The following is a 17211-nucleotide window of genomic DNA, read 5'->3' as shown; positions in this document are numbered from 1 at the left end:
TAAGCCATTCCCATCAGAGAGATGTAGCGCATCTATCTGGTGTGTGTGTGAGACAGAAATGGGTCACATGTGAAGGACAGCATGTGTACTGTGACCTGATAGAGATATTGACACCGTGTGCTGGTGTGTGTGTGTTTTGTCTATGAAGCTGTGTGCCATTTCCATTGTCACTTTGTCGGGTCCTCTAGGATGAAAGTGATGATAAGGTATCGCTGGCACACTCCCAACAGGAAGGTTGTTCCAAAAGGTAGAGGGCATTATACTGAGTTCTAGGAGTATCACAAGGTAATATCACATGTATTTTGGAGGAGAAGGCCTGTAAAAAAATCCATCCAAGATACCATATGAAACCTGTGAAATCAATTATAAATATATAATTCATTCAATACTAAGAGGCATTGATAAAAATGTGAAATATACAGAGCCCCTAAGGAAACATGGTGATGTAAAAAAAAAAAAGAGATTTGAGGAAGTTATATTTCAGTGCCTTTCCTTGAAAAAAAGTTGTGTTCACTCACAAAACTTTTGAATTCTCTCGCAAAAGCATTGCTTTCCCGCAATTATTGTGTAAGTTTCCACCTAACCGGCTAACTCACATTACTACTGTCTCACTGAAATACTTCTGCTAAGCATCTGTGGGCCACTATTACCTAAAACTGTGTCTATTAATGCAGATTGTCTGTCGTTCTTACTACTTCGAGTAAAGGTAAAGGATGGAGCAAGATTTGTTTTACAAATCATTCATGTTAGAGTTGGGCGAATGTATGCACCGTTATTGATACAGTTCCAGCATGTGTACTGCAATACATTAGAAATATACACATTGGTTTGTTGATAGACATGCACTGAATAACTGAATAACTAGTTCTTCCAATGTTTCATCATCGGATTCGTGCTCGGATTGATATGATAAAATCAACGTCGTCGTCTTTATAGTGAGTGCAATCACTGAGGACTGAGGAAGCCTCCAGAGCTGACGGTAATGGGCTTTAGCTTCCGACACGCGCTGTACGCGGTACACCAATCACAACAGACTGGGCCATCTGACCAATCAGATCACAGTAGGCTTGCAGAATTGAGGGATATAGAGAGACTGAATTCAGACTGAGTGCGCCGGAAGCAAACTGGATTTATCTTGAACTCTGTCAGGGAAACTACTTACTAAAACAATTTAATAATCGATTAAAAATTAATTTATACCTGTATGATATTACGCTGTACCCATATTGGACCAGCAGTTTGGAAAATGGATGGATGGATGTTTCATCTGTGGGCGATTATTTCATTCGGTGCAACCCTCACAGTGCATTATGGGTTTTGTCTTGCTCTTGCTTGTACATCGATTGTACACTTGTTATTGCGGTAAATTATGGGATTGAAAAGTGCACACAGTAATGTTCACTATGGTTTCGGACACCACTACAAATGGCTGTACCCTCAAATAGTGCCCTATTTAAGGAAATAGTGAGAGATTTTGAACACCGCCTAGGTCATGCTCAATAACATTTGCCAAGTAAAGCTTGGTAAACTACCTCTCATTTTTTAGTGATGCTTGTTATTTTTTTGCTGCCACCTGTTGTTTTGTAGAATAGGGCAAAAGTGAAGATGTCAAGTATAAATACCTGTAGAGGGTAGTAGGGGTGTAAGAAAAAATCGATTCACTTGAGTATCGCGATATTTTATTTTGCAATACTGTATCAATTTTCAAAAATGCAATATCGTTTTTTTTTTTTTGTTTACGTGCAAAAATATTCATGTAAAGACAGTGGTTCACGTTTATGTTGTGTTAAATCCCTACCACTAGATGGCTATGCTGAGATGCACCACTAGTGTCCTCGCCTAACAGTGTCTAACTTTTTGCTAACAACGTAGCTATGGCTGAACCCCGTGTAAGTCCAGCTCCCGCTGCATTCCGTGCTGAAGTGTGGAATCATTTTTGTTTCCAGAGTAAAGAGTGCACAACCGATATTGACAGGAACCATGCAGTTTGTAAACTGTGTCTGGGAAAAATCAAGTACTCTGGTAATACCACGAATTTGAGGGCACATTTAGCAAGCCACCATTCAGACACTCAGTTAAGCGAACAGCAAGCTAAACAAGTCGACCCCTCACAACTCACCCTTGCTCAAGTTCAAACGCACAAATTACCAACGACTTCAACTCGTGCAACCAAAATAACCTGGTCGGTAGTTTATTTCATTTGTAAAGACATGCGCCCGCCGCCCGCTCAGTGTGGTTCAAAACGAAGGTTTCCGTTATATGGTGCAAACAATGGAGCCTCGTTACACTATAGTCAGGGGCTATGTATTTTCTTTAACTGACAATTTACATTTGTTCCTCAATGTTTCCTTTAGGAATCGTGTTCGTGTTTTTGCAACACAAAACGTGTTGGATGTACCCTGTGTACTAGGAATAGTGCAAGCATTTTTTTTTTATTGACATAGACAGATGTCTTTTCTTTTTTCAGATTGCACATAATGTGTATGTGTTATGTATTGTGACAGGGGCTATGTATTTTCTTTTATTATGGCCTACTTGAGCATATAAACATTTGCTCACTAAGAACCTTTGAACCACAATCCCAAACTGGCAGTTTGATTTTCTGTGTACTGAATTGTTTACCTAAAGTAAACTTCTTTGACTTTTATGCACATCATGTCTTTTTTTAAATATTACTTTTTCTAAAATGATAGTCCTACTTTAAAGGGGTCATATAATGTCATTTTTGTACAAGCTAATATGATTCTTTAGGGTCTAAATTAAAAGTTTGTAATATACTTTAAAAATTCTCATTAGTATTGTAAGAAAACACTCATTTTACTTGGTCAAAAACAGCTCTGTTTTCAGCACGCCGTTCAAGTGCATGTGTCTTTAAATGATAATGAGCTTTGCTCACCCCGCCCCTCTGTTCTGTGCGTACACCGTTTGTAACACAATAACACAATAACCATAACGCGTTGTTCATTATAAACGTGGGATTATGAATTATATTGAGAACGTCGTACATAGAAAACATGCCGTAATGTACCCTGAGTGTAAACAGCCGCATTCATCGTGAGGCGTGCAGCAAGCGATTTGCAAAGATTAATATAATGATTAATATAAAGGTTAATAAAACGTTACACTCACTTCAGTTCTTCTGGAGGTGCAGCAGGAACACGAATAGTTGGTACCGATCCTTTTTTCAGGAGCAGCTTCTTAGCAAAACCAGCTTTATACTGACCCTCGTTTATAAAGCAGTCTGGTGTGTGAAATGATTCGCGCAAACATGAAAGCATTGACGTTGATCGTGGGGAATATTCTCTTTGAAAACAAACTCAGCCACTGCGTCTTCAGCTGTACGGATTTAGGAACATCAATATGATGCTGTGTTCCTTATTACACCCAAGAACAGAACACCACGATCTCTTAGTCGCCATTCTGCTCATAGACAGTGCTCCAGCGTATCAACAATGAACGCGCCGGTCGGCGCGGGCTATGATTGACAGCCCGCTCACGAGGGCGGGTCTGTGTTGAAACGCTGCTGTCAATCAACCATCGTGGGAGGGGCGTCGATTTTGTGACGTCACAAAATCGAACAGCTTGATTTGAGACAGGAGGAAACATATAAGAAGATTAAAAAAAAAAAACACTGGATGGATTTTTATCATTTTATGATGGTTGTGTACAGGCACTGCCAACACACATTTCAGTACAATCAACTTGTAAAAGTGCATGTACCATTATATGACCCCTTATCGAAATATATTGCAATATATTGAATCGTGACCCATGTATCGTGATACGTATCGTATCGCCAGATTCTTGCCAATACACAGCCCTAGAGGGTTGTGAGATGTGTGCGTCATCTGTGAAGTTAATTCTCTTCATGTGATTCTCTTGCAATTATTTGTCATTTCTTTACCACATTCCTTTCAATGGAGTTTGCTCCCTCTCTAACTCATAGCTCTTCCGAGAGAGGATCAGTATGTGTGAAGTGTGTCAATATCTGTAGGAGTGTTTATCTGTTTGACCTTTGTCCTGCAACAAACACACACATATTTGCATAAAGTATGTGAGAACAGTCGTACTCTTCATTATCCTATAAGAGTAGGCTTCTTTGGCGTCAGTGGGTATTTCTATTATTTGTATAAAGATAGAGAAAAACCTAGATAAGTTATATATATCCATATGCTGATTTGGTAAGCAGAAGACAGCAATCAACATTGCCTTTTTTAATGCTTGTGCAATGTAATAGCACAGATGTAGTGCAGTGATGTAATGGGGGCTTTTCACAGTAATCAATCATTTTCCATGAAGTGGATGTGTACTTGGCCATGTGCATGAAGCAAAGGTTCTGTTTGCTTTTTACTAAGCCAAGTACAGCCTTATTTCTATCAACCACTTATAGGGCTGTGAGATATAGTTAGTTTTCCATATTCTGATCTTGATATTGTTTAGCCTTTTGAAGGTATTTTGTCTCAAAATGCATGCATTTTCTATAAAATAACTTAAAATGGTGGTTTCATTTCAATGAGAGGAACAGCCATTGTAACCAAGCAGATTCAAAATGTTTTATTCAAGAAAATAAATAGTCCTATTTAAAACAGTTAAAAACAGTCAAGAAATGTTTTCCACACTGTTGTTCTCTAAATGATCTCAACGAACTATAACATTTATAACATTCATACTCACCAATATGACAATACATAGCAATGTGGAGCAATGCAATATTTAGTAACAGAATTGATTCACTAAAAAAAGAGTTTGAAATGATTCAAGGAAATAAAATAAACTCCACTCTTTCCCCGCCAGCATTTTTGAAAAAAAGTTGCCAGCCAGGGAGCCAGCATTTTTGATCATTTTCACAAAAGTTTCATGGCCCCCAGAATATTTTGTTGTATGAATATCTGAATATGCAATATATCAAAAGAAAGAACAGAGCCTCTACTTTTAAACTAACAACAACAAAACTTTATGACAAAAAAACGTTCTATTCTAGCTTTATGCATTCTTTTTTTATCAACACTTGAATGTGGGTAAGATTCATAAAAAAGCAACATTTTGAGCAAAAAGTTGAGAAAATCAAAGACTTCATCCAGATTGGATTCAGCAGGAAGATCAAAACATGATGGAATAGATCGAGTCCATCAACACCCCAAAAAACTTCACAGTCCTATAGCTAGTCCTGGGTCAACATTTCATTCAGTAAAATTAGGCAGTTTTGATTTATATGCTATGTAATGTTGATGATGCTGATAATGTTGATTATTATACATATCTGGTAATATATGCTATTGCTTGTTTCTGCTTCTTCTACGCCTGTGTTTGATCAGGAGATTCAGTAATCTTTCAGAATATGCATAATAACACCCCCTACCGTACAACAGTGAAAACATGGGAAAGAGTTAACTAAAGGGCCATTCACACAGAATAACTAAGGGGCCATTCAGGCGCTAGACGGACATGTTTGACCATTGTCTAGAGACACGTTTTTTAAAAGTTGAACTTCTTTTAACCTGAGTGCCCGGCTAATGGCGGCTAATGTTGTAAGGATTTTCAAGATATATACCTGATATATACACCAATGCAAAATGTTCTATATATTGTAATCATTATGTTCATAACTTGTAATAATTACTTAAATGAGCTCAATGTTTTTGCCTGAAATTAAAACATGATGTTAGCTAACTGCGTGATTTGTATATGTACATTTATGAAATGCATTACTTCTGAATATTACCTCTGAAAACAGATCACTCTAAATTGTAATGTAGACACATGCATTCTCTGTAAAGCTACTTTGAAATGTACAGAGCCCCTAAAGGGACATGGTGAATGAAAAAAAAAATGCGATGGAGGAAAAATTCCCCCGAGAAACTTTGCATTCGCTCGCAAAGAGGTAAAAAGGTTTTGCGAGGGAACGCAAAGTTTCTCAGGGCAACGCAAAACATTTGTGAGAGAAGTGAGAACACAAAAGCATTGACTTATCATTTTTCCTCCCATCTAATTTTTTTTTTTTTCATCACCATGTCCCTTTTGGGACTCGCTTAAAAACTAATTTTACTTTGGGTTTTCGTGAAAATGAAAGAATCACAAAAAATACCGAATGATGTTTTAACAAAGTTCAGAAGGGACACGTTCAAATGATCAATCCAATCAGCACAAGAAGAGGCCTATATGCAGCCGACTCACCTACTGTATGTTCCTCGACAATTTTCAGCATCCCTCCACCACCCCGTCTCCTCACACTCACCTGGTTCCTATCCTAGCCAGGAATACGGGGGAGTACTCTGGGTTCAGGCCAAAATCCCGAGCTCGGAGGCTCTCCTCGGACAGCATGCCAAATACGCATACTCTTTTACTCTATTAATACTCTGATTATTTGTAAGTGTGAACTCGTGAATTGTTCTTTGTGAAATAGGTCATCATTTGGTTGATTTAAGCCGGATGTGAAGTTGTGTGTGTAAATGGAGTGGCCTGATGAGAGTGACTGTATGCAGAGTTGGCAGTGACTTGTGTGTTCACAAATTACCACCCACTCTGTGATTGTGATGGAGTTACAGGCTAACAGAATCACACAAAACACACACACACACATGAACACAAGTTTGATTCTACACCCCTTAATAACATTAACAATAAATTCCTGATACAACAGCAAAAATAAATATCCCATTAAACACACCTTAAAAACTGTCAATATTAATATAGAGTTCACTCTTAAATTAGAACATGTTTTCACATATTTCCCAATTAAGTAAACAAAGTAATTACGAACTAAAATGAATTAGATTAAGGGCTATTTTTCTTGTCAATAATGTTGTTTTTTACTAAATATTAATCACATACTACACAGCAGCAGATCTATTAGGGTGCATTTATACTGGAAGACTCCAATATAGACAATGTGTATATGTAGTGGTTCACAATTTGTACAGATTATTTTCATACTGATTGTGAATCATACTGAAGTGGCCACTTTAACCCAGACCACATTTTCAAGTGGACTTTGAAAAAAACGTTTCACACCAACCAAATGAACTGAACACTGATGTCAAACAGACACTGAATGTACTAGCCCTTCTGATTTCCAAAGTTTCTGTTGTCGTGACTAAACAATCCTGAAAAGCCTTAAAGTTGTATTAGAAATGAAGTCTTCCTGTATTTAATGGCCTGCCATCATCTTCTGCTGCTTTCATTTTAAATAGAGGAAACATCTCTCTCAGACACACAGCATGTGGGTGGTGCTTTAAATAAAATTGTTGCTTAGCCATTTTCTCTTGTGGATGCCGCCAGATGACACTGGTTGTCATGGTTACGGGCCATTTCAGTAGCTTCTATTTTGATCTATTATTCTGGTCAGATATGGGTCAAAAACTGACCCAAGTCCTCTAAGCGAGGAATTCTGTGGAGAATACTATTGCAGATTCATTTTATTCAAACTTTTGCCATACCTGCTATTTACAGCTGAAATGAAGCATATATATAACTGTAACGGGCAATTTGGCTCCTTTGACGAGGAGAATCAACTATGCTTGAACATTTTGCCCTTTTTTAAGGTTGCATCTTGTGACATCACATCCTGTTTTTGGTTAGTTTAGATGTCTTGATGTCCATGTTGCGCTCATATTTCAGCCAATCGGAAGGTGGGTCTCGGTCCGCTTGTTTGGTGCGCACCAAGGTCTGGGTGGCAGCGTCCACACTTATTCAAATGAACTGCACTAACAAAGCAATCACACCAGGGTTCGTTTTAATCGAATCGAACCTGCCAAGTATGAACACACACTTAATGTTGCAGTTCCTGAATAACTGAATGAATGAATGAATGAATCAATCAATCAATCAATTAATGACCAATTGGAGAGACACTCTGCTTTTTTTTACTAAAATAATGTTCCCTAAATTTGAAACTTGGGCTGCCTTTCTACTCATCTTCCAAATAATTTGCGCTGGATCACAAGCATTAAAAGTGACATCAACTTGTTAAACTGAGCTGAGAGCCGAGTTAAACTGCTGTTGCCGAGTACTACACAGCTGAAAATATTATTAACATTAATTAAATTGTTTTCTTTTTTGTGTGTTTTTTGCAGAACCGTGAGCTTCAGATCATGAGGAAACTGGACCACTGCAACATTGTGCGTCTGCGTTACTTCTTCTACTCCAGTGGAGATAAGGCAAGTGCCTCTCTTGTATCACTTCATCTTATGCTGTTATCTCACGCTACATCACAGTGTGTTTTTATGCTTTGCCCTTTTCAGTGCCATATGTCTGAACTAGGCAAGATAGTAAACATGTATATTCACAGTGTATTTGCAATGATTTAGCTTGCGACATAAAATTAAGTAGCACCATGTCGCAATGATTTTAGGGTGATTTTTATTTGGCTGTGCGGTTTATATTTCATTTAAAAAACAACTTATTGACTCCAAACTTTTGAAAGTTAATTTTATATAGACTAAATATGGCCAGAATGTTTGAAAAAAAAATATTAAAGGGGTGGTAAAATGCCCTTTTCACAAGATGTAAAATAAATCTCTGATGTCCCCAGAGTGTGTATGTGAAGTTTTAGCTCAAAATACCCCACAGGTATTTTTTATAGCATGTTAAAATTGTCACTTTTTGAGGGTGAGCAAAAACGCACCGTTTTTGTGTGTGTCCCTTTAAATGCAAAGGAGCTACTGCCCCCCGGCAAAGAGGGCGGAGTTTCAAGAGCTCGAGTGTGTTAGCAGCTTGATTACCTCACACAGACAAGAACAGGACATTTCAAAAACTTTTAGCCTTTTATGTTCAAACCGGAGTCGGACAAAGATGGAAGTGACAACGTAGACAACATTTCTGAATGGTTTGTTGATGAATTTATGTACCTTATGAGTAGTTATCTTCTAGTCATTGATTAGCATATTCTGTCTTGATAATCTATAAATCATGTTCCCAAGGGGTGGGTTTATGGACATTTTAGGTTTAGTGATGTCAGTAACCTGTGAGGAATGTCGTGTAGTCCCTACCAGCCATTTGTTGTAATCATTAAAAAGCAATTTCTTTAAAAGCAAATATCTCCAAATATTTGCTTTGAACTTTGAACGTTGTAAATTTGCAGATGTTGTTTATGCTCAAACAGCAACATTACACACTAACTAAAGTTAGAAAAGTGAAATCATAATTAACCACCCCTTTAAGAGATTTTTTAAACTATATCGCCCAGCCCTTGTCTAAAAGCCTCTGTGTTTTTATTAATCTCTAATGGAGTTGTAAGGCTGGAAGCTTACGCTGCTATTTTGAACCAATAATCGGAACAAAAGGCAGTTGAAGGATGACGTGTATAATTCAAATATTTATCTGACTCTGATAAAATTAATCTGACTCCATTAAAGGTGTTGTTATTCTTTAACCTCTTATTCTTTGAAGGTAAAGGTCTTTCTTAGAACTGATAGGAAAACGTAGGATTTAACCTGAACGTTTAGATAATGAAAGTTATAATCACTTTAGCTTTCAACATAATCAGTGATAAAAGGAAATATTCTCAAAGCCTTTAAAGCAGGCAAAGTTATTTATTAAGTTACATGTTTAAATATACAGACAGTAGAATGGAACAACATACTGTATTAGAAACTTAGTTCTAGTTGTAACAAATAATGCACTGTCTTGCAGAAGAGGCCGTACAAGCCTTTCTTGTAGTATGAGGTTACGCACTGGTGTGCGGGAGTGGCGGGGTTAAAGCCTTTCTCCTAGATCAACAGTTACCTTTCCTTCTTATACCCTGAGCAAAGCATTGTTAAACATGAGTGGAATACCAACACGGAAATCGACTGACAGGAAACCAAAAGAATGGGTAGAGATCAAGAGGGGGAGAAGACATTAACATATTCTCCTCAATGCATGTCTAACCAACAGTACCTAGATTGTACATTAGGATACTTTAATATCTCTATTAAGTTCACCACCATTCATTTCAGTTTATAAGCTGTCAGATGAGACCAAACATGGCGTAGTTACATATTAGAACACAGTAGTAAATAAACAGTGTGTAGTTGAAAGCATATGTCCTTTGAAGCAAATGGTACAGATGTGTCAGTGAGGTGCAAATGACAGAACCATCCTGTGTCTGGAGTGTCCCAACAGTCCTCAATCTGCATATTAATGAAATCCCTTGCACTAGATAGGCATTAGCATACTGTGATGATGAAGGCCATTGTGCCACGTTTAATTCACATGTATACCTTTAAAAGGCTTTTTGAAGTACTAGGGCAGTAAAGAGTTCTGCCCATATTTGCTCAGCCCTACAGAGTCTAATGGTGGCCAGATGTTGACTGGAGATAAATCGACTCTGAGAACTTCTTCCCATGTGATTATCTGTGTATCTGCTAGAGATACAGTGCGTAGGCTTGACACCCTCTGACTGAGATATTAAGACACACACACGCATAAATACTGTCAACACTGCAACATCGTCTGACCACCAACCACATATCTACCTCTCGGTCTTTCTTGGTCTCGATTATCTCACACATCATACGCACAGACCCTCTCGACCTCTCGCCCACACACCATGACTTTGCAAAAACGCCTGACCACTGTTTTTTTCTTTTCTGAGAAACATGGTTTCGATATGTCAGTGGCTGGTTTCCGCTCACACACCCACACGCACGCCCCTACCCCTCTGTAACCCAGAATCACAGAGCACCTGGGTAAAGGCTGACCGGGAGTGCATGGAGAACAGGTCCATAAAATAATAATAATGATAAAAAGTCTAGGTAACTGGAACAAGAGCTGAAGGGGAAGGAAGATATGCAGATGAAAAATCGTGTCCATGGTGTAGGATTGAAAATAATCCAAGATATTTGAAATGAACAAAGACATTTGCTTTACTGTTTTCCACCCCCTCTTTCCCCAAGGACAATTTGGAGTTTCTAAAGGCACAGACGTGCTGATAGTGATCAAGGCCAAGATGTGTGTACTTCGGTGGTCAATGAATTGTCTTAAGTACAATGGGGCAAGTTGTAATGATCTGATTGGTCAGTTTGAACGTCTCACATTTGGGTTAAAGTCACATGGTCAGGGAAAGGCTAAAACAAGATTGTAACTGTTCTGTACTGCACTGTATCTCTCTCTCTCTCTTTCTCTCTCAGGTAACATTTTATATATATGCTGGGTACAATTAATGATATAAGTTATTATCATCTCATACATCTATTTTGTAACTATTTTAAGTGTAACCATAACCATATTTTGTCATTAGACCTTTTCAGTTACAAATAATGTGCTAACTAGTTTTGATTTGGTATTGACTTTGAAGTGCTACTTATTGCAATACAATATTGTCACACTATATAGCAACGCTCTCCCACATATTTAGCTATTGTAACTTTGCTTATTTCTGTCATTGGTATAAGTAGCAGTGGGTGGTAAGAGACAAGTAATTTACAGTTTTCTACCATCTTGCTGACAACGTTTCTTTAGTCATTCGGCAGTCTTGCAGCCTCAACCACTGCAGGAAATCCACCCTTTCAATGGCGGTAGTGATACAGCAACAGTCCATTCATTCACTGAGAACAAACCCTTAACATTAGTCCAAGATCATTTTTATGTCAAAATGCTCTTTTCCGAGCCTCAAAGTGAAGTGTGTAATTTCTGTGCTGTACTAAACTGGGGTGCATTTCCCAAAAGCATTATTAGCCAACTTTGGTAACATTTTCCATCATTGCCAAGATAGTTCAATGATTCTGATTGAACAGCTTTCTGTTGTTTGTGAAAATTAACTATAATAATATGACATTAATTGCAGTCTCGAATTGATTAAACTGTAGAAGTTATTACTCCACCTCATTAACATCAGTCCTATATTGAACCAAAACGAAGGAGGTGTGACTATGTTACTGCAGTTTCAGAGAGTCGTAAACTTTACGGCCCTTTCACACCACAAACGTAAATGCGATAAAGATTTTGAATAGAATTGTTTTCTTCATTGGCTGATGATCACCACCAGCACCTGTGATCAGACGTTCTATTTTATATTATGACAGTGCTTGGCAACTGTAAACATCCGGCCTGTTCGCACCAAGGATGATAACTATAATGATAACTATAATCATGAAGTTTTAAAAATTACTCTCACTCTAAGAGATAGTATGGAAGACTTTTTATCTCACAACTGAGAGTTTATTTCTCGCAATTGTGAAAAAAAAGTCAGAATTGTGTAATATAAAGGCGCAATTGCATGTTATAACGGTAGAATTGCGAGATATAAACTTGCAATTGTGAGAAAAAAATAATTGCTAGTTTATTTCTCATAATTGCATATCTTGCAATTCTGACTTTATAACTCCAATTATAATACTATAATACCATAATATATATACTATATATATATATACTATTGTGAGATATAAACTTGCAATTGCAAGTTTTAGGCTAAAGTCCAATTCTGAGGGGAAAAGACTTTATATCACGCAGTTCTGCCTTTATAACACGCAATTGCGACTTTATATCAGATTTGCGAGATCTAAACTCATAATTGAATGAGAAAAAAAGTCAGAATAGTAGGATAACAAGTTGCAATTAACTTTTTTATATTTTATTCTGTGGCGGAAACAAGCTTCCATAGAATAGCGAAGTCCACACCACAACTATAACGACAACGTCACTGTGGAACAATATCATTGATATCACTTTCAGAATGATTTTTTTTCCCAGCTGATGAACAATAAAAACATTGACAGCCAAACAGAATCCACTCGACTTTAAATAGCTCAAGCATTTAAATTGGCAGACGACATAATTGCAGCATGTGCTTATAATGAAGTTAAAATTTTTATACTTATCGTTCTTGGTGTGAACAAGTCTTTACACAGCGCCTACACCAGACCCAATTAGAACATCACAACTAAACTGCCCCCATCATAATCAATAAAGCTGTCACTGTAAATGTGTGTCTGATTCAACAGTGCCATAAATGGTTTAGCAGAGTCTCTACCAGTGACACATTTCTACCGTCGCACGGTGTGCACCATCATACCGCCCAGTTGACTGGTTAGCTTCTCTCTACTGTAATTTTAGCAGCTGCTCTGTTTTTTGCCTAGTATAAATCACCATGAAATCAGAGCCCAGAGCATCTAATGGAGAGATAAAACACAAAGATAGAGAGAGGTGGATGACGTAGGCTAGGAGAGAGAGAAAGAGATTAAAATCAGGCTTGAAAAGAGACCGTTCAACAATGATGAGGTGGCGTCATGTCTGGACGTGGTCTGCTCTCCCTCCAAACAACTTCCACTTCAGCAAAAGTGGCACGATTATTAGAAGTGTTGTTGCACAGTGCAGACAGCACTCTGCTCTGAAGTAATAGTCAAATTAAAGGTTTTACTCTAAAGTACATTGTTTTAATAAACTTTTATTGTAGCCTACACTTATTTTGATGTGTTGACTAACATACTAAATCACAAAGTACTTGATTATAATATTAACTGTAGTGTGTTATTCAATAATACAGTACATTTAAAGTGAATATTTTTTATACTATAGAGTTGTTGAATCTGTATTATTTTCTTCCTTTTTTCTGGTGGCTTAATATGAGGAATATGCCACATGTGTTACCACATGAAGTACTAGAGAAAAAAAAACCTTCCAAAATAAACCCTATACATATACTGTACATTCTCCATTGAGGAAGAAGATGTGAGGGTAAAGTCAGCTGCTTTATATAACAGATGGTTTGATTTGAATCCATTTCAAAGGCATTCTTTGTCACTTCGTGACTGAAACTCTACATATGCAACAATTGATTTCAATAGTTTTCTGTTAGCATGTTTGCTTAGATAACAACAATGCAGTACTGTAATAAGCATAAAGTAAAATAGCCTGTCTCTTATTAGATTTAATTATTTTCATTGATAATTTTTAGTATTTAATGATTTATATTTATAATTATAATCAGCATTTCTCTCACTTTATGTACCCTCTTGGGTATATGTTTGATTAGATTCATTGAAGGATTGTCTTTTGACAGTCCCTTTGTCTCAAAAGGAAAAAAAAACTTCATTATGCTGATTGACTTTAGGAAAAGTCTAAATGTCTGGAGTCCATTTGATGCTTTAAAATGCTGCCTACATAGTAGGTCACTAGGCTTTGGAACAGAGAAATATGTGTCTGTGTGTGTGGTCACAGTGTTGAGTTAGCATGTTCAAATACTTAACCAACAGAACATATTGAAAGCATCTATTTATGAATGTTGTATGAGTCTACAGAGACAGGTGCTTGTATACTGACACGCAAGGAGATTGCTGGGTCTTGACAACCACCAGCCGTTACCCATGATCCCTCTCTCTCCCATACTTAGTGCCCGCTGATTTTTCCTCACAGGGGAGCCACACAAGACCGGCACAGATGAGTCAAAAAATACATCTACATTGACGACTCAGACGAAAATAGGAAGAGAGAGAGAGTGGTAGAGAAAGAGGCTCTAGGTTGTGTCGCATGGTGTTCTGTATTTGTGTGAAACAAACTCATTTATTCATGCACTGCAGCTATACTGTAAGTATCTTGTCTCACACTTACACTACTCTTCAAAAGCTTGGAAAGCTTAATGAAATTAATACTTTTATTCAGCAAGGACACATTCATAAGTGACAGTAAAGACACATAATGTTACAAAATAATTCTAATTCGATTAAATGCTGTTCTTTTGCATCTTTCTGCTCATCAAAGAATCCTGAAAAAAAAAAAAAATGATTTCGGTTTCCCAAAAAATATTAAGCAGCACAACTGTTTTCAACATTGATTATAAGAAATGATAAGAAATGTTGCTTGAACAGCAAATCAGCATATTTGAATGATTTCTGACCATGTGACAGTGAACTAGAGCAATGACTGGGGAAAGGATAGAAAAAAGTTATTTAAAATTCAAATAATATTTCACAAAATTACTTTTTTTGTTCAAATAAATGCAACCTTGTTGAGCGTAAGGTACTTTTTTCAAAAGCATTAAATATCTTAAAGGGGTCATATAATGGTACATGCACTTTTACAAGTTGATTGCACTGAAATGTCTGTTGGCAGTGCCTGTACACAACCATCCTATCATGATAAAGATCCATCCAGTGGTTTTGTTTTAATCTCCTTATATGTTTGACCATCTCTGAAATCAAGCCGTTCGATATTGTGACGTCATAAGATCGTACGCCCCTCCCGCTATTGTGATTGACAGCCGTGTTTCAACACAAGACCCGCCCTGAGCGAGCTGTGACAGCCGTCATAGTAGTCCGCCATTGTTGTTATGCTGGAGTAGAATGGCGTCTAAGTGATTGTGGTGTTCTGTTCTTAGATGTAATAAGGAACACAGCAGTCATTTGGATGTTCCTAAATCCGAGCCGTTGAAGATGCAGTGGCTGAGTTTTGTTTTTGAAGCATATGCCCAAAGGATTGACGCTGGGATTCCCTCACGGGGATTCCCCACGATCGTCCATGCTTTCATGTTTGCGCGAATCATTTCACACCAGACAGCTTTACAAACGAGAAAAAACGGATCGGTACCAACGTGCTCCTGCTGAACCTCCAGAAGATGTGAGTGTAATGTTTTATTAACCTTTATATTAGTATTTATATTAATCTTTGCGAAATTTGCCAGCCTTGCTGCAGGCTTCACGATGAATGCGTCAAAGGTTTACACTCAGGGTACATTACAGCATGTTTTCTATGTACGACATTCTCAATATATTTCATAATCCCACGTTTATAATGAACAACACGTGGTTATTGTGTTAGAAATGGTGTATGCACAGAACAGAGGGGCGGGGTGAGCAAAGCTCGTTATCATTTAAAGACACATGCACTGAAACGGCGTGCTGAAAACAGAGCTGTTTTTGACCAGGTAAAATGAGTGTTTTCTTACAATACTAATGAGAATTTTTAATTAAAGTATATTACAAACTTTTAATTTAGACCCTAAAGAATCATATTAGCTTGTACAAAAATGGCATTATATGACCCCTTTAAGAACGGTAGTGTATGAGACTATAAAGTATATGACAAGAGGAATAGGATTGGGAATCAAGAACCAGTACTTATTCAGAATTAGAACCAAATGATTTTCGTGAAAATTCATTCCCGTTAATGGCAACAGCAATCAGCACAACCAGTGTAGCACAACTCTTGAACTCGAAAGTTTTCTGTTTGATCGGTCTAATGAATCAATTGGAGTGAAAATTTAATAAATAAAAAAAACATTAGAACAAGTTAACAATAATAATACTGTTTGGTAGTTTTGGTTAGTATTAACAGCACACTATAGATGGTATGCGTGTGTTGACACCGTCGGCCGGAGAAACATCTAACGAGAAAGAGCTTTGCGATTGACTGTACAACTACATTTGACAAGAAATCTGAGGTATATTTTTACAGACTGCCGAAAGCTACAGAACAGAGACGTAAATGGATCCCTGCAATTCATTCAAACAACTCTAGGCACCGAAAGGTGGATTTGCACTTATCATTTTGTGCCAATATGCTGAATTTAGCGGTAAAATCATACCCTATATATTGTGTTGTTATATATTGTATTGACAACTCATCAATTAAATATTTACCATCGTATATTCTGCATAATTGGACGTTTTTAAATAAACACTGACAAAAAACGATACAAGTTTTAAGGCTGGACGATTTCAACGATATATTTCAACGGCACCCGGATTTAGACCTAGCTGTATTGTATTTATATGAACGTTCACAGGCAAATTTGCTTTCTATATTTCGAAATCAGGCACATATAAATGTCAGGAAACACGATTCCTTGCTGCATGTTAATATCCATGGATCACTGGATTTTTAGTAAGTTGTAAGGGACACTATATTGAGTCCAACCTTTAGTTTAAACTGATAATCGTTTGTTTTACTTGCGTTTTCGCAGTTTCCTCTATTAAATCCAGTCATGAAGCAGCTCTTTTGCCACTCAGTCCGGCTGAGGGGGGCGTAGTCCGGCGGGAAAGTGACGTCAATGCATTCCCTCTATTGAGGGTGGGCAATGCTTTCAAGTACTGAAAGAAACATTAAAATTCTATCAACATTTCCTCACCCTCATGCCATCCCCTATGTATATGACTTCTTTCTTCAGATAAACACAAAGAAAGATTGTTAGACAATAAATCTTTCTCTGCTTTGATCCTTTCATACTGTCATAGATGTGTTCGCTTCAGAAGACATTGATTCGTCCACTATGGATTACTGTCATGGTCGCTCATG

The 17211-nt window shown here is 37.4% G+C and overlaps 1 protein-coding gene across 2 annotated transcripts in view; it reads left to right on the top strand.

Moving 5' to 3' along the window:
* gsk3ba (glycogen synthase kinase 3 beta-a) overlaps positions 1-17211 on the top strand; it is a 64911-nt gene that overhangs the window by 29734 nt on the left and 17966 nt on the right. For both annotated transcript variants that reach the window (XM_081369011.1, XM_081369010.1), the window contains exon 3: positions 8073-8156. In XM_081369011.1, coding sequence (XP_081225137.1) covers positions 8073-8156 — 84 coding nt within the window. The remainder of the gene's footprint in view (positions 1-8072; positions 8157-17211) is intronic.

Source organism: Scardinius erythrophthalmus (genome assembly GCF_964197995.2).
Source record: "Scardinius erythrophthalmus genome assembly, chromosome: 6".
Taxonomy (NCBI): Eukaryota; Metazoa; Chordata; class Actinopteri; order Cypriniformes; family Leuciscidae; genus Scardinius; species Scardinius erythrophthalmus.
The sequence above is the reverse complement of the archived record's forward strand: the minus strand, read 5'-3'. Positions and strand labels throughout refer to the sequence as shown.